Source organism: Zalophus californianus, chromosome 7, assembly GCF_009762305.2.
Source record: "Zalophus californianus isolate mZalCal1 chromosome 7, mZalCal1.pri.v2, whole genome shotgun sequence".
In the NCBI taxonomy this organism is placed as follows: Eukaryota; Metazoa; Chordata; class Mammalia; order Carnivora; family Otariidae; genus Zalophus; species Zalophus californianus.
This window is the reverse complement of record NC_045601.1, coordinates 22,125,467-22,143,718: the sequence shown is the minus strand read 5'-3', so window position 1 is coordinate 22,143,718 and position 18,252 is coordinate 22,125,467. Positions and strand designations below refer to the sequence as shown.

Sequence of the window (18,252 nt, the reverse complement as noted above, 5' to 3'; positions counted from 1 at the left end):
AAAATCATTCTTCCACATAGGTGAGATAGGATGCCTTTTAGGAGGGAGTGATACGGTAGATTAAGCCAACTGTTTATATATAACTTAGGGAACTGGAAAGTGCTCTAAAAAAGAAAAAAAAAAACTTCTAAGCATCATGACTTAGGAGTAATTCACTATGGAATTGAATTTATACATTATGAAAAGTTATTAACGATGAAACATCAGTTTGTCAAGTTCCTTTTAGTTTGTACTGAAAAACAATGACAAAATCATTATCATCCACCTGGTATTAAGTATCCTTCATTGAGGATTCTTGGTAATTAAGGATTAAAATATTGCTACCATAGATAAACTTCTTCCAGTGTGATTTTTGAGTGGAGGAAAGGGGAAGACAAGAATTAACTGTCCAGTATATATAAAGGAGCTGTGTTTTTAAGACTTAGAAAGGAAAGTGTTACACAATCTGTAATTTCCATGATACGCCATCTCAGCAAAATAAACTTCAAAATCACTTTCCAAATGATGAGGTGATATTTGCAAGTTTTTTCATGGTGCCCCAACATTTTTCAGGACATTTTTAAAAATAGTTCTTCAGGTTTTCAAAATGAACTACATCCAACTCAGAACTTTTTTTTTTTTCCCTGAGGTTAATTAAAATTCCACTCTTGCATTGGATAAAGAATTTTGTCTGGACTCTGTTTAAAGTCCATGCTCTGTGTAACCTGAGTGCTGCTTGCTCAAAGCCTCTTTCTCTGCGTTTCTGCCTTTACCAATCCTCAGGTGCTTTGGCAAGTAAAATACGACGAAGGGATACTCTTGCTATCAAACTTGGCAACAGACCATCAAAGAAGGAACTAGAGGACAAAAACATCTTGCAGCGCACATCTGAAGAGGAGAGGCAGGAGATCCGACAGCAAATTGGAACCAAGCTCGTCAGGTAATGGCTGAAACGTTCATACAGCACTGACCAATTCATACTTTTCTCCCACCTGTGGTGTCCTACCCAGCTGAGATCATGTGAATTCCTCGGGTAAGGGCACACCTGGCCTGTGTGGTTTTCTAAAGTTGGTCCTGGATGGTGAACCACTCAAAGAACTTGCCCTTGGGTCCAGCCAGTCAAAGCCTGAGCCAAGTGTCGAAAAACTTTTTCTATTAAGGACCAGTCAGGAGGTGTTGTTATTGCAGCTACACCACTGTGCTGTTAAATGAAAGCAGCCATAAACGTTACGTAGACAAATGGGTGTGGTCATGTTCCAATAAAACTTTATTCACCAAAATAAGCAGCAGGCCAGATTTGGTCTGTAGGTCATAGTTTGCCCAACTCCTGGCCTAATCCGTGGACTCTCTGGCATTCCTCTGACTGCCATGAGGTTCTGCCCTGTGGGCCCTGAGACTATAGAAATAGGGAGCTAGCTACAATGGCCATCCAAGTCAGGTAACTGTAGCCCCCCTATCATGACCTTCCCCTTTTAACTTCAAACAAATTGTTATCTGATTTCACATTCTGCCTCCAGCCATTGTAGGGTTTCTGCTTTGGCCACCAGCGACTTTGGAAGTCCATTGAACTGGCAGTTTTAATAGAAGTGAGTGCCATTGTTTGATGATCAATTTAAGCATATTTAATAGTATTATCTATTTTGCTGACTTCTCTCACTCTGCGTAAACAACAGAGTGCATCAGTTGGGAGAAGGGGGCCGTCTGGGATCCCAGGGCAGGATTTGGAACTGGAAGAAATCCCTCTTCTTGCTTGGAAATGGAAGACTTCTGTGACTGTGTTGGATCTGCAGGGTTGGCCTGGGGGGTGCAGTTCCAGAGGCTCTTCTCTGTTTGACAGATGGGGCCAAGCAGTGGCTTGTGGTGGGGAAATGAGATGCTGCACTAAAGCACTTGAGTGCCTGGATCGTAGCAAGCACTTAACCTCAAAATTAAATATTTTTATTAGTAATTTAAATCATTATATATCGCTTAAACAGCTAAAACATTTTTTTAAAATTAAACCCCATATTGGCACCTTTGTTCAGTATTTCTGAAGAGCAACTTAACAATATGAAAAAAAGGAATCGTAAAGCAGTCTCTTTCTTTACGTGGTCATTCCATTTGAGAGACGATACAAGAAGGAAATAATCCAAAAGGAAAACAACCTGTACACTTTACAAGGAGGTTTATTTCAAGGCTATTTAGAGCAGTGGCAAATTAAACCAAATGCTTGAAAACAGGGGACTGATGAAGGACGTTGGGAGAAGTTGACATGGTGAACTGAGCATAGGGCAGTGGTTTTCTGACTGCCCTATCAAGGATTTCTTGGAGGCGATGCTCGGGCTTCTGTGGGGCGACCTGGGGTGGTATGGGTGTGTTTGCGGTGGGATGGGAGGTGCTCCTTCGCCCCAGGCTCAGCCATGAACAGCCTCTTCTGTTTTATGTAAGGAGTCTACTCCAGCCCCCCAAAGTTTGAGAGCCTCTGTAAGTGTACACATGAACCATATCCATAAAAAATTTTGTTTGAGTAGAGTTTTTAGTGTTCAAAATATGTAAATTTTACAGAATTGTTTTTCTACAAACACCATACATCTATCTGGTCACTGTCATTCAAAGATAAATCACCCATAGTCCCTACCTTGGGGGACTCGATGTGTAGTGGAAGAGACAGAGATACTGCATGGTGAGGTCGATGAAAAGCACAAGCATGTAGGTCAAGAGAACCAGGTATGAGACTGCACTCTAAACATATTTGCTAAGTACTTTGTCTCGAGCAAGTGAATTAATCTCTCATTTCCTTGTTTGTAAAATGGGAACTGGCTACTCCTTGCCGAATTATTTTGAGGATCCATGATAATGTAAATTAAGCACCTTGCACAGTGCCTGGGACTTTAAAAGTATGAACTACTGAGAGCTCTGATTATTGCCTTATCTATACTATCACTTGTGTCATAGTGTTCTCAGAGCCGTGTGATCTGTGTGTGACCACTGCGGAGGGCAGACAACCGGGAGTTTAAAACTCACTCGCGGGACAGGTCAAATGCCCACCTGGCAGGTTACTATTTTAGTCATTTGTAAGACTTCAGGAGGTGGAGAAAGAGAGGAGGGCATTCCTGAAGGAGGAGCTTCATCAACAAAAGAAGGAGGATGACTCTGGTGGTTGAGACGGTGTAGATACGTAACAGGGTACATGGGTACGTGGGTGGCACCTCATCTGGCCAGTATAGTAGCTCCCTGGGTTCTTCTGCACTGTAGGCTCAGTTTTGTAAATCACTTTCAAGGTGGCTCTGATGAAGATTAAACTTGAACAAAAATTTTAATGAGGTATTTAAAATATCGTTGATTTCAGTTCTTCACTCCATTTCTGCCACAGGCATAACATTAGAATTGAGAGTATCTTATATTAAGATTACCTTCATATATATGTTTACTTTGCACAAACTCCTCCTACATCCAGAAGGCATTTTACAACAAATCTGTGATTAACAGCAAATTAACACTATAAGCAAGACCAAGAACAAAGTTATAAAGGTTAGGTCATTCAGCGTTTGTGTACATATAGTTAGCTACTAATCACAAATGAGCCTAGCTTTTGTTTTCTTTTCCTTTTTAAGAGTTTATTTATTTATTTGACAGAGGGGGACACAGCGAGAGAGGGAACACAAGCAGGGGGAGTGGGAGAGGGAGAAGCAGGCTTCCGGCTGAGCAGGGAGCCCGATGCGGGGCTCGATCCCAGGACCCTGGGATCATGACCTGAGCCGAAGGCAGACACTTAACGACTGAGCCACCCAGGCGCCCTGAGCCTGGCTTTTCTTGAAGGCAGATGGAAAGGGCCCATGTATCTTAAGATAACTCTATGTGTAATATAAATCCATTTGCGGTCACAAAAACAGTATTTCTTTTTTTTTTTTTTTTAAGATTTTATTTATTTATTTGACAGAGAGAGACACAGCGAGAGAGGGAACACAAGCAGGGGGAGAGGGAGAGGGAGAAGCAGGCTTCCCGCAGAGCAGGGAGCCCGATGCGGGCTCGATCCCAGGACCCTGGGACCATGACCTGAGCCGAAGGCAGACGCTCAACGACTGAGCCACCCAGGCGCCCCTCAAAAGCAGTATTTCACTTGAAACTCTGTGCAGTGTAGATCAAGCATCTTTTGAGTTAGTATGAACTCTCATGCAGAAAACTTTCCTAGATTCTAATGATCTGTGTATTAATTGGGGGATAGGGAAACTGTTCTAACGGAGACCAAAAAGTGCAGTGGTCCAAATAAGACGCTGTCACGTGTTTATTTCCTTTTCACATAACAGTCCAAAGGTAGGTGGGCAGTTCATGGTGGATGGCGAGCTCTATTCCTTGCAGTCACTGGGCACCCAGATTCTGTCCTGTTGCTCTGTGGATATTCTCATCTGCATGATCCAAGCTGGCTTACGTGACCATGTTTAAGTTCTAGCCCATGGGGGAAGGAACGAGAAAAGGGAAGACACACTCAGTCATTTTAAGGGTAAAAGGCAAATGTTACAAATACCACCCCGCTCACATCCCATCGCAGGGACTCGGCCACATGGCCACACCTTGCTGCTAGGCAGGCAGAAGTCTGTAGTTGGGAGCCACAGCTAGATCTCAGGAGGTTCTAGATCTAAAAGGAAGACGGAAGAATGGATAAGGGGGAGTACGTAGCGGTCTCAACCACAATCTTTAGTCTCCAAACTAACAGAAAGGATGGTAACCTATTTTGTAGGTTTAAAATGGATTTGTGTTTCTCAAAACAGGAAAAAAATAAAGCTTTGTGTCTTTGTTATTTTATTTTGCATCTCCCACCAAGGAGGCCTTGTTTGTAACCTGCGGTATATCCTTTTTGTCATCATAGGAGACTTAGCCAGAGGCCCACGACTGAAGAATTAGAGCAAAGAAATATCCTAAAACGTGAGTGTCTTACATTTTACAATGATTCCTTGTGTAACCATTAACAAGCTCCCTTTAGAGGCAATCTATTTATCAGTAGGAAACCTTGATATATTTGTTATTCACAAATGATTGAAATGGCCCATTTAGATCACATTTTTATATAATTTAAAAAACAATTTCTTGAAGTTCATATTTTGTTTTATGGTTTTGAGCCTGGTAGCCCCCAGACCAGAGTCACGGTTATGACAGTTGTTTTTAAGAGAGATGAAATATATTCCGTGTATTCTTTTACCCAGATATTAAATAGAAGAAAATGCTCTAGTCTGCTTGCAAATAAATGTCAAAGAAAAGGCCAAAGAATCCACAAGGAAATAAATCAAACATTCCTATATTATTATTAATAATACAGTTTGTTGCCAGGTTTAACAAATGACTCAATTTAAAACAGAATTATGGTGAAAGAAATTTTTGAGTCCTTTTCATTTTCCTTTGTTATGATAACTCTGTTTCCCTCTTGAGTTATTTATAATTTCTCGGCACTTAAGGAGTTCTCCATTCATTTTCCTACTTTATTTTCCCATTCTATTTTCCCCTCTGTTTTCTTTGACTTTACTTCTTACTTACTAGTCCAGTAGAACTTTATTGGAGTTTGTATGTTAAAGCTATAAAACTAATAGACGCAGTTTGACGTTATATAGTATATCAATGTGGTTACCAACCACAGTGAGTTAAGTAATGGATATTTTTAAATTGAGCCTAGCTGCAGTTTTATATATTATTAACCTGGTTTCAAAAGAGCTTTTTATTGTGTGAAATATCAAAGAGCGGGGATGGGCAGAGCTCCGGATACAATAGTAAGAAGGCACTGGCATGTGGGAAATCTTTCTCAATCAGGCGTTTAGAGTCAAGTTGACTTGTCTGGATGATCCCCACTCTTCAGTCTGAGTTGTTTTCTTTCCCGAAGGAACGAAAGATTTTAATGGCATGTTTATACTATAAACATGCCATTAAATAATCGTTACTCTGCAACGACGTGGATGGAACTGGAGGGTGTTATGCTGAGTGAAATAAGTCAATCAGAGAAAGACATGTATCACATGACCTCACTGATATGAGGAATTCTTAATCTCAGGAAAGAAACTGAGTGTTACTGGAGTGGTTGGGGGTGGGAGGGATGGGGTGGCTGGGTGATAGACATTGGGGAGGGTATGTGCTACGGTGAGCGCTGTGAATTGTGCAAGACTGTTGAATCACAGATCTGTACTTCTGAAACAAATAACACAACATATTTTAAGAAAAAAGAAAAAGAAGAAGATAACAGGAGAGGAAGAAAAGGGGAGTATGTCAGAGGGGGAGACGAACCATGAGAGATGATGGACTCTGAAAAACAAACTGAGGGTTCTAGAGGGGAGGGGGGTAGGGGGATGGGTTAGCCTGGTGATGGGTATTGAGGAGGGCACGTTCTGCATGGAGCACTGGGTGTTATGAACAAACAATGAATCATGGAACACTGCACCAAAAACTAATGATGTAATATATGGTGATTAACATAACAATAAAAAAACCTTGATAAATTATTAAAAAAAAATAATAATAATCGTTACTCTTACTAAGACAACCCAACCAGGAGAATTGCTGGTCTATGGGATTCTTTCCTTGGAATGTTCTTGTCTGGCTCTTTGTGACCAAAGACTGGAGTAGAACCCAAAGAAGGACTGAAGTGACCATCAGTGGGTAGAAGAGCCAGTATGGAGATGGAAAAAGTCATGACGAGAAAAGAAAAGAAAGTTGTGTTTTAGCGTTCTGAGGAAGGATGAAAGCAGCAGCTAATTTTGACAACGACACAAAACCAAAAAAGCTCATGGCTTTTGACAATAGGTTCCTGGAAAATATTTGTTGAATTATATTTTAGGTAAGCTCAAGTGCAGACCATAAGCTCCTAACACACAAAGATTATGTCTTATTGGATACCTAATGCAATACCTAGAAAAAAAAGGAAGAGCAGATTCTGGGTAATTCTTTACTGCTTCTGAGAGACAAATAGTGCCAAACCACACTGGTGTTTGGTTATTTGAGGAACTGTTTCATAGATGTAGAAATTTATCACACGTTGATCTTAAGTGCTGTCTTGGCTTCTATGCCCCATTTTCCTGGAGGTTCAGGGAAGAGGGAAACGCCAAAGTCAACTTCAGATTTGACTCCAGCCCTTTTCTTACTTCCTTCTTAGTTTATCTAACTATGCTTATTCTGGAAACAAAAGACACATTTCCAGTCTGGAGAGGCTGATAACTGGCTTATGATCTCCTGACATAATATTGTATAGCCAAGGGAAGCAGAAAAGAGAACTGGTGGAGGTCATCCAGAGCATTCCACTGAGCAATCCCAGGGAACTCAGCGGCATAGCTTACAATACTTTATTCAGCCTCTGTTTGCCTCTGGGTTCTTCCACATAGATTGCTCTTTTTTGTTCGTGTATTTCATCTCCGGCTTTTGTTCAAAAGCAATATGACTGACTCTTTAAAGAAAAGTCTGTGTGTGACATGGTGTGTTTGTGTGGTTTTTTTTAAGGACACTTATTTTAACTAGGTCGTCTTGTCTTGACAGACAAGGGAACTCATTCACAGCATAAACTCATTCAGCAGTTGTCAACTCCGAGCTCATCATTGGTTTAATAAACATGAGCCAGGTGTCAGTCAGTGCTGATCGCTTTCACTGGAGACCACAGGGCACATTTTATTTCTTAGTGTTTCATTCGCACTGTCCACCTTACTCCATCGCTTTCCTATTTTACGGAATTGAGGCTTTTTAAAAGAACATATAAAGTTACATTTAGTTGTACATTTTAGAACTGACTCCTTAATATTGTTAAAGGTAGAAGGTAAGTTTTGGTGCTTGAAAGGTCAATGTTTGCCTATCGGGAAAAGAGATGTTCATGGAATACCTTTTATAGCACAGGGATAGAAGTTACAGATCTATTTAGTTGTGACTATAATTCCATCTCTATATTCTATAGAGAAAAAAATGTATCAGGTCATTAAGTGCTGCGTGTATTTTTTCCCAACGTTTTATTATGAAATTTTTTTGAATATAGAGAAAAGCTGAAAGAATTTTACAGTAGACACCCATATATGTACTATTTATATTCTACCATTAACAACTTATCACATCTTTTTTTTACATTTTATCACATCTTGCTTTATCATGTATCTGTCCTTCCATTGATCCGTGTTATTTTTTGATGGATTTCAAAGTAGATTTGTAAATGCATTTTCACTTGTTAAAAACACCCTTATAGAAAAACATGTTAAATCAGCAAAAAGAGAAACAAACCCACAAAAAAATAGTTGGCTTTTTTTAGCCTACTGTATCCAGATGGACGAGTCAAGACTATAATATTCCAGGTGCTGATGTTTTGGTGCTTTTCTGTCTTCTCCTTTTTAGCTCATCCATAAAACGCTGTGGGCAACACTTGCTAGCTGGGCAGGTTTCCTGCAGTGCCCACGGCTGTTAAACCACATGTATTGTTCGTGTGTGATGGCAAACACTTCCTGTGGCTGTTCTAGAATACCCTTCCTCCCCACCAAGCCCTGCTCTGAGGAGTTACTGAAGGCAAGATCTGTCAATGAGCTACGTCATTTCCTTCACGAATATCCCTCCAGTCTGTTTAAAGGGACCAGGAAGGTTTACATCCTCCTTTATAATTGGCCCTCTAATAAGCAAACGAAGGAAACATTTAAAAAACTCAGTGAATTTTTTAAACTAAGATTTAACCTTGATTCTTTGTAAGAGATTTTACAAGTATATAAAAAAAATGCAGAACAACAGTCATGCTGACTTCCCTCCACCTCTCACTTTCTTGAACTTCTTTAAAAGCCACAATTTCAAATATGGAAATATGTAAGGAGGTCAGCTCCTGATGTTAAAAAGAATTCCCAAGTGGTAAAATCCTGTTTATTGAACTCCCTCAACTGCAGTTGGCCCTTCTTTTTTTTGAATAGGTAACATGCTGTCGCCCAGTGTACACTATGCTTAATAAGATGAAATTATCAAATAGTCCCTTGTGAAAATTAAAGCATTTGTTGGCTTTGAGTCATATTTGATACCCACTTTTCTTTGAAAAGTACCTTTTTTTTATTAAAAGATTTTATTTGTTTATTTGACAGAAAGAGACAGTGAGAGAGGGAACACAAGCAGGGGGAGTGGGAGAGGGAGAAGCAGGCTTCCGGCTGAGCAGGGAGCCCGATGTGGGACTCGATCCCAGGACTCTGGGATCATGACCTGAGCCGAAGGCAGACGCTTAATGACTGAGCCACCCAGGTGCCCCAAAAAGTACCTTTAAAAATACAGCACAGTCACTGTATAGGAGGAATTGACTAAAATGGTTTGAGGATTTTATTTTCCCTTTTATTAGTAATATCATCATAGGCGACCTTGTAAAGCCTTAGTTTGAATCACATGAACCACAAGTTTGGCTCTTGTCTATTATGTATAATTTATAACCTACATGCCTTATCCAAATCATGTAAAGTAAATATTTGACCCTAAGGATGTATTTTAAGAATACCAAAGGACATATATTTTGTGAAGCAATTAGAAAAACCTACAGTGTTTTCATAGGAAGAAACCTGAATTATAACAAAATTTGTTTGACACACAGGCACTTTACTCAGTGTATTCATTGGTTTTTTCTTATCTTTGAAGCGTGATTTCAGTTTATGCTTATTCTTTGTCTAAATAACCAGACAGATCATCCTCTTTCTTATGAATTAAAATTAGTATTTTGGAAGAATGTTGAAACTTTTCCCTGTCCAGATAAGGAAAATTAATAGAGAATTTAGCATGTTCAGTTAACAAATACAGTTGGTACAAATATCGAATATTGATATTTTATCCGTGATAAAAACAATCTTAGTGGTAAGAAGTCTATTTGAATTTTAAAAATAAATTTACCTTTTCATAGAGGAAACTCTTCTTTTTTAACCTTTCGGTTGAGCCTTTGTATCATGTGATGTTCCTTCAGTAGAATTCATAACAGCAGCTTCTAAAAGATAATCTTTTTTTTTTAAGATTTTATTTTTTTTTATTTGTTTATTTGAGAGAAAGAGAAAGCACAAGAGGGGATAGGGGCAGAGGGAAAAGCAGACTCCCTGCCGAGCAGGGAGCCCGGTGCGGGACTCGATCCCGGGACTCAGGGATCATGACCTGAGCCGAAGGCAGTTGCATAACCAACTCAGCCACCCAGGCACATAAAAGATAATCTTTTGTAAGCATTGGTGTCCAAGAAGTAAAACCTGTGCTCACTTATTGAACAAATGATGGGCTGCTGGAAGCAACGGAGAGAAGTTCATCAAATAAGCAACCATTAAAACCTGAAGGGGATGTTTATTTCTTTAAAATTTCTGGTCATTTTTCTCTTTATCCCATCCATTGGACAGCATTCATTAAATTGGCCATTAAATTGTACCATTTGGTGAAGCCCTAGAGAAACAGAAGACTTTGGAAAGTCAAAGTCACAAGAAAATAAATCATCCCCATCAACAGTACACCATAATAACCCCATTCAGAACATTCTGGTTTGAAGGCAGAGTCCAAAGAAATGACTGCATTTTGCTTCTGTGGAAACCAAAGCAGACAAATCAAGTATTTTGGTTGGATTTGAATGGAAATCAACTCAGACATGCATCAGATGGTTCTAATTTGCTCTTTTGATATGTCTCAGATTTTCATGTGAAGGCCAGATCCAGAAATAAATGTTTATCTGGATTCTGATAAATTGTGCTTATAAGCCCAAGAGATGTTCAGCGATGAAAGATTTTCACCAGAGTGTGGGCACTCCTGTAATTTTTTTCAGAATGGAATATGAAGTCAGGAAGCTAAAAGGCTTACAATTAGTAAAGAAACCAATCCCATAAGGAGAAAAAGTAATGTGTATATAAATTAATGATCGATCTTTCTGCAAAACCTTTTGACAACTTTTTAAAGATGTTGGAATGTTTGGTCACTAAGTCAAATAATTGTGGCCTGATCTACTTTTCTGATTATAAAATCATTTATAGTAACTAAGTCTTCATGCCTTTCCTCTCCCATCTCCATTAATAAACAGAAAAGAATGAAGAAGAAGAACAAGAAGCAAAAATGGAACTTAAGCGCAGACTCAGCAGAAAGGTGATGAAACTATGACTGTTAATGAGCATGTGTGTTTTGAGATCTACTTCATTATTTAAATGCAAATCAGCTGTCTGCCTTTAAATCTAACATTGAGGAATACTTATTCCTATTAGCCAATAACCAATCATAGACATTAAAATCAATGTAATGTATACGATATGAGTTATGTTTATATTTACAATTGCATGCTATGCTAATTTTGAAAAGCTAACAATCAGAAGTTTTAAATTACATTTACTGATTATGAAAATAACATATAATCTATGTGAATTTTTTTAAGTGCAGAAAGGAACAAAAAAGAGAAAAATCACACAAATGTCTTTTATTCAGAGATAACCATTATTAACATTTCAATATATAGTTTTTAAAAATGCTCACGTTTTCTGTGCAGTCTTGGAAATAGTCGGTAAATATGAAATTGGAGACCTGCCACTATTCCATGTGCACTGGGTCAGTAATTTATTACATGAACTTGATCACCCAAGTTGCCTGCCACGGTGCTACCCACATTGACAAGTGGCTTACCTCCAAGACTCAGAGTTGTTTCCACCCATTCATGAAAATATAGATCTGATACCTGGGCCATCACTCTTTTCTGGAAGTGGTAGTAATAGTCTTAGGAAAAATTAAGCACTATCAGAGTTTATATTTCATGATATTTCATTATAAATCTGTATTCAGTAATTCTTCAGATAGACCTTTCACACTTGGATAAGGCAGGGTGAGTAAAATATGACATCTGCGGGGAAGTGTGTGACCTGACCCACATTTATTTGGGCTGGCTGGGGAGTCCACAGCCAAAGCATTCTAAGGCAGGGAGAAGAAACAATGTTCCCATGGAAAAGTTGGAGATTGTATTTTGAGAGTTTTCGGTTTTGATTTTTAGGGAAAGAGATCCTTAATTCATCTCTCTTTTTTTTTTCAAAGACCCTAAATGACAGGTAATGATCAACCTGAAAAAGATTCTATAAACTGAATTGCTAGAGATGGCTCTTCTAACATTCAGTGGCTGTTAAGTTACCAGCTACAGATAAGCAGTAGCCCCTCCTCATTGTTTCAGGCTCACCCCTGCCATACATAATAATCTTTTCTCCATCCAGTTGAGACCCTCCAGGAGGCAACAGAGCCCGCCGTGAGCCCTGACGGCTGAACCCTGATTCCCACTGGCCTCCACTCTACAGAGCTCTCTGCCATAGATGCAGGACATTCCATAGCACGAATAGCACAGTCCTAAAGGGCAAGACAGGAGGAAGAATTTCTGACCCATGTGGTCTCTGGTCACTGGCCTTTTGGGCACTTCATAGAGGCCTTGGTGTCTCTACCTCCTTAGCGCCACCTGCCCCAGAGAAGCAGTAAGAAGCTAGCAGTAGAGACGGGACAACAACTGAGAGCAGAAGAGAACCACTTAGATCGTTCCTCCCTCTGTCCATTGCCTACCAGGGCTTTATGAAGCTAGAAGGAGCCACGGTTGCCATACTCCAGCTCAAGTGAACTCAGAGTGTAGACCCAGGCCTTCTAAGGGTCCTTGAAGGACTTGACTATTGACCTAGTTCAGCCTCTGATTTTACTCAAGAGGAAACTGAGGCTTAGGAAAGGGGATTTTTTTTTTACCACAAAAACATCATTTTTGTGTGTCCTAGTGCTTAATTTTTTTTTTTTTAAATTGAATCTGTGCAAATGAGGAACCCCTCCAAAGAGGACCACTTAAGACAGTGGATGGTCCGGCTATATGCATAGTACAGATATGGATAGAAAAGGTACTGGAAATGGACCCCATGGGTACAACAGAAGCCTGGGCCTATGACGTCTTCAGACCGAGAGAGGCCACAAGAGCATGAACCTCAGGAGAAGAGAGTAGATGACGCCTGTCAGCCAGGGGCCAGGACTCTTTAGTCTCTCAGAACCAAGAATCTCTTATTCCTGGGCTTGGGAAAGGAGAGCAAATACACGGGGCTGAGTGGATTAAACAGAACTATAAATTTGAATTTGACAAAGACCATAGGAGGAATCCGAGCTATTAGAAGTGTCTTAATCGTCTCAGCCTACTTTCAGCAGTCCTGGCCCACTGAATGTACTCTTCCGTGCCCCCTGCGGCTTTCTGCACAGCACCTTTTGCAGCAAGCAAGGGTGATGTCAAATCTGGGCATGGGTCCCTGGTCTGTCACAGAAGACTGCTACAAGTGCAACCTTCACCGGACCGTCTCTTTGTCATAACTTTGTGCGTTTCTGAATATAAAGGTTTAATATACTAGGAACAGAGATCTCATTTCTAGAAGTTAAGAGTGCATTTGTCTGGATGATTCAGTCTCCAAACCAGCCAGCCTCTATCTGAATTGCTCTTGTGTCTGTGTTGCTTCGTGCTCCTTGTGTCAGAGATGACAGGTGTCTTTATGACAGTGCCAGGCAAGGTGGGGAAAATAGCATAACGCACATGGCTGCCAAAGCCTGTGACCTATCTAACAATGGAGGTTTTTATAGTCTCAGAATTAGGGCACACTGCTTTCTGGTTCTCATTAGAAACTCCCAAGATGCTGCTACCTTTTTTTTTCTTTTGGATATCTGAAAGTGACCTTATTCAACCATAACTTTGAAGTTCTCTATAGAAAGCTTGCCACCATGAGACTGTAAATGGTTTCCTGAACTTGTCCTTCTTTTTCCCTATCCACCTGCAGCTCAGCCTGAGACCCACAGTGGCGGAACTACAAGCTCGAAGGATCCTGCGGTTTAACGAGTATGTAGAAGTCACCGATTCTCCCGACTACGATCGCCGGGCAGACAAGCCCTGGGCCAGGTTAACACCTGCAGACAAGGCAAGGGCCCTCATGTTTTTAGCCATGATTTTATTTGTTTATGATTTTATTGCTTTTCTCAAAGCTTCAGTATCCACTTACCCCCCCTCCACACACACACACACACACACACACACACACACATTCAGTCATCCTAGGAGGCCAGATAGTACCAGATAGCTCAACAATTTTCTGCCTTTTGTTATTTAAGCCACTTAAGAGATATATTTTGTAATATCAGTGAGGTTCTTTCAGCTAAGTCTCAGAAAAATTCTTTCTTGGTTACCATGTAACCTGCCTGCATTCATACCTGGATTGAGGGTGGGGTGGTCCCACAGCCATGATTTATCCTTACCCTTAGAAAATACAATTTATACAAGTTACCATTTTTTTAAGTTTTTTTTTTTTTTTTATTTATTGAGAGAGAATGGTAGAGAGAGAGAGCATGAAGAGGGAAGAAGGTCAGAGGGAGAAACAGACTCCCCGCCAAGCAGGAAGCCCAATGCGGGACTCGATCCCGGGACTCCGGGATCATGACCTGAGCCGAAGGCAGTCGCTTAACCGACTGAGCCACCCAGGCGCCCTCAAGTTATCATTTTAAGGGGATATCTTAAGGGGTGCCTAGCTGGCTCAATTGGTAGAACATTTGACTCTTGATCTCAGGGTCATGAGTTCAAGCCCCACATTGGGCATGGAGCCTACTTAAAAGAAAAATTTAAAAAAATAATAAATAAAATAAAAGGATATGTTAACAGTGAAAAATGTATTGCTCTATATCAAGGCCAGCACACTTTTTCTATAAACGGCCAGAGTAAATATTTTAGGCCTTGTGGTCCATACAGTCTTTGTTGCAACAGCTCAGCTCTGCTGTTAGAGTATGAAAACAGCCATGGGCAGTATGTAAGTGAATGTATGGATATGTGTTCCAATAAAACTTTATTTACAAAAACAGATGGTGGGCCAGATTTGCCCTGTGGGCCATGGTTTACCAACCCCTAATCTATATCGTAGCTCACAGTTCAGAAAAACTGAAATGTATAATGGGTCACATTATGGAGAAAGACTATTTTATGAATAATATGGTTCCAAAGCCAAAGAATTTTGCCAACCTTTTGTTCTCAAAGTCTTCACTTTAGGATTTTCCTAATATCCCACATAATGATTTCTTTTTTCTTTTTTTTTCCAAATAATGATTTCTAAATTTTGTTTCTGTGAAAAATGTGGTATCAAATAAACTCATGCCACATCCAGTCTTAATGCTAGAGCTAGGTATTTAATTACATGCTGGGCATTTTAGTAGAGGTTTCATACTGTAAAGCACCTACTGCAGGTAGGTATATATTGGAGCTATAGATCAGAAATCATTTGCTCAGGGCTCTTGGGTGGCTCAACGGTTAAGCATCCGACTCTTGATTTTGGCTCAGGTCGTGATCTTGGAGTCGTGAGATTGAGCCCTGTGTCTGGCTCTGTGCTCAGCAGGGAGTCCGCTTGAGATTCTCTCTCTCTCTCAAATAAATAAATAAATATCATTTGCTCTTAGGAAGAAATGAAAACTAAGGAAGAAGAAATGAAAACTGGGGAGGAAAAAGGTCATAAAGGAAGGATGTTTGGAATGAGAATAGAGGGAAGGAGGCTGGGAATAGCACCCAAGGGACCAGACATTGACGAAAAGGTGGTAAAACACAGAGAAGAAATGTCTGTGAGGTGGGGAAAGAGGAAGATGTAGCCCAACAGCCTAGGAAGAAGAAGGTCAGGTCGCAAGTGGTTAGGGACATGGTAAGAGGGGGCATTTTAGGAGTCTGGTGGATGGAAGCCTGACTTGTGGAGACAAGGAGAATAAAATACAACCTCAAGAGTCTTGGCTGTGATGGAGAAGTGATAAGAGGAGGAAGTCACCTGAGGGGTGATGACTGTGGAGGCTGCAAGTTTCTATATACATAAGAAATACCTGAGCAATCTTTTATGCCACGAAGATGGAGCCAAAAGAAAGGGAGAGGTTGAATCTATATTAGAAAAGGTCGGTAACTAATAGAGTAGGGCATAATCAGTGGAGCAGCAGGAGAACGTGTGTATGTAGAAAAGGCAAGGAAGAGACCCTTGAGGTTGGGATGAGGGCACAGGCTGAGGTATGTGCCCTGACAATGTAGGCTTCCCAAGGCAGGTAAAATCTCTCAGGTTGAGGGCAGCCTCCAGGGGACGAAGAAGACCAAAACTCAGGTCACGTGTCAAGCTCACCACCAATCAGTGCCTCGTTTCCTGAGGAAACGTCAAGTTTATGGAGTACCAGGAATTGCCTGTAAACTACTTAATGTGGTTTCTTGTCCTCACGTCCAGCCCCCAGCTGTTCCCTAGGTGACCAAGAGGAAGAGCCTGGTCTTGAGAGCTGTATGTTCTGGTCAGAGGGTATACTCATGGATGCACGTGCAGTGAGTGACCGAGCGTGCATGGAGCGTGAGGGGGAAGGTGGGAGGATTTGGGGGCAAGCCCTCCCAGCCTTGAGGTGAGCCTTGAAGGTATCTCTTAAAGCATGGTGTGGACAGCGGGAGCCTGCTGTTCGCCTGATGCTCACCCCTCACATCCAGGTGGTCAGCAAGTTGTCATGGGGTGTGAGAAACATGTTTCCCCCTGGGAGCCCCTCTCGGGCTGATGTGAATCGCAGCTAAGAGCACTAAGTGTGTTTTATCTTGATCACAGCCTGTAGCCAGCAGCCCTTTGCTCTTTCCTTTTCTGCCTCCCACTTAATTCTGAGTGGTTCCCACTGCTTTATCTGCCTTCCATCCTGCACTTTCTCCTCGCCGTTCAGCAGCGATAGACTGCACTTATGACCTCGTGTGGTATCTGACACCCACAAAGAAACACGAGGCTTTAGGTCAGGTGCAGTCTTTAGAGTGAGTGTTAACAATGGATAACATTTCTTTCTCAACCCTAACTCTATCTCAGGTCTTACACATTTTCCTGGCATTTTATTTTTTCAGTTGTGAATTATATCACGTGATAGAGAATATATGAAACAAATGTACCATTTAAATAATAAAAAGAAGACACCTGTTTTATTAATCCCTGAGTATTTACTAGTACCTGAACAGGGCCCTGTGGGCTCCTCCCCAATTGCTTTTCCCTCCCTTCCATAACCACGACTTTTGTGTTAATCATTCTCTTTCTTTTCTTTTTAAGAGTTTAACCACCTTATATATACCCCTAAACAATACATATGTATTTCTTGGTTTTGCCAGTTTGGGAGTCTTAGGGATTGGAATCATACAAAGTTCTTCTGGGTGTTACATCATTCAATTAACCAAAGAATCTGGGTTGATGGACTAGGTGATAGTGACTCTTTTTCACTGGAATATAATACTTCGTTGTATGTTTAAGTCACAAAGTAATTATCCATTCAATTGTTAATTATGTAGCTGGTTTCCAGATTTTAGGTGTGCAGGCTGTATTCTATGGAGATTCCTGTATCATCTTCAAGTTCACTGATCCAAGACTTTTTCTAACATATATTCCTTGTGATGGAATTGCTGGATCCTGGAATGTAGGAATATTCAGGGAAACTAGGCAGCGTCAGCAGTCTTCCAAAATGATCATTTCTGGTTTACCCTTCCACAGCCAAGGTTACCCGTAGTCCAATATTCTTGCCAGCATGTGATGGTCAGTCTTTTTGTTTTGTTTTTTTTATTTGACAACCTAGTGGTTATGAAATAACATTTCATTGTACTTACACTTTGCCTCTCATTAATTATTAATGAGGTTGAGCATATTTTTATACCTATTGGGCATTCAGGTTCCACTTCTGTGCCTGTCTTTTGTCTGTTTTCTTTTGGGTTGTCAATTTCTTGTTGATTCATAAGAATTCTTCATATATTCCAATAATATATAGTGCAAATATGTATATATCTCCCAATTCATGACATTTCGTTCTCTTTATGGTTATCTTTTGACATAAAGAGATTTCTTAAATTTAATGTTGTGAATTTATCTACCTTTTCTTTGTGGCTTGTGATTTCTTTGAAAAAATTCTTCCCATACCAAAATCATAAATGTATTCTGCTGTACTGTTTTTTTTGTTTTTGTTTTTGTTTTTTCAAGATTTTATTTGTTTATTTGACAGAGAAAGACACAGCGAGAGAAGGAACACAAGCAGGGGGAGTGGGAGAGGGAGAAGCGGACTCCCAGCTGAGCAGGGAGCCCGATGCAGGGCTGGATCCCAGGACCCTGGGATCATAACCTGAGCCAAAGGCAGATGCTTAGCGACTGAGCCACCCAGGCACCCCAACTGCTATACTGTTCTAAAACATTTATAGTTTTGGTGTTCACATTTAAGTTGTTAATTTACCTAGAACTGATATTTTTAGAAGATATAAGATAAGCCTTGAGCTCTGTGGATCATCTCTAATATGTTTCCTATGTTGCTATTTGCTCTTTGATCTTT

At 40.4% G+C, this 18,252-nt stretch overlaps 1 protein-coding gene across 7 annotated transcripts in view; it reads left to right on the top strand.

Moving 5' to 3' along the window:
* The window catches only part of PHACTR2 (phosphatase and actin regulator 2), a 190,724-nt gene that overhangs the window by 146,514 nt on the left and 25,958 nt on the right, over positions 1-18,252 (top strand). For all 7 annotated transcript variants that reach the window (XM_027601423.2, XM_027601422.1, XM_027601426.1 and 4 more), the window contains 4 exons: positions 763-919; positions 4,826-4,881; positions 10,967-11,028; positions 13,704-13,841. In XM_027601423.2, the coding sequence (XP_027457224.1) occupies positions 763-919; positions 4,826-4,881; positions 10,967-11,028; positions 13,704-13,841 (413 nt within the window). The remainder of the gene's footprint in view (positions 1-762; positions 920-4,825; positions 4,882-10,966; positions 11,029-13,703; positions 13,842-18,252) is intronic.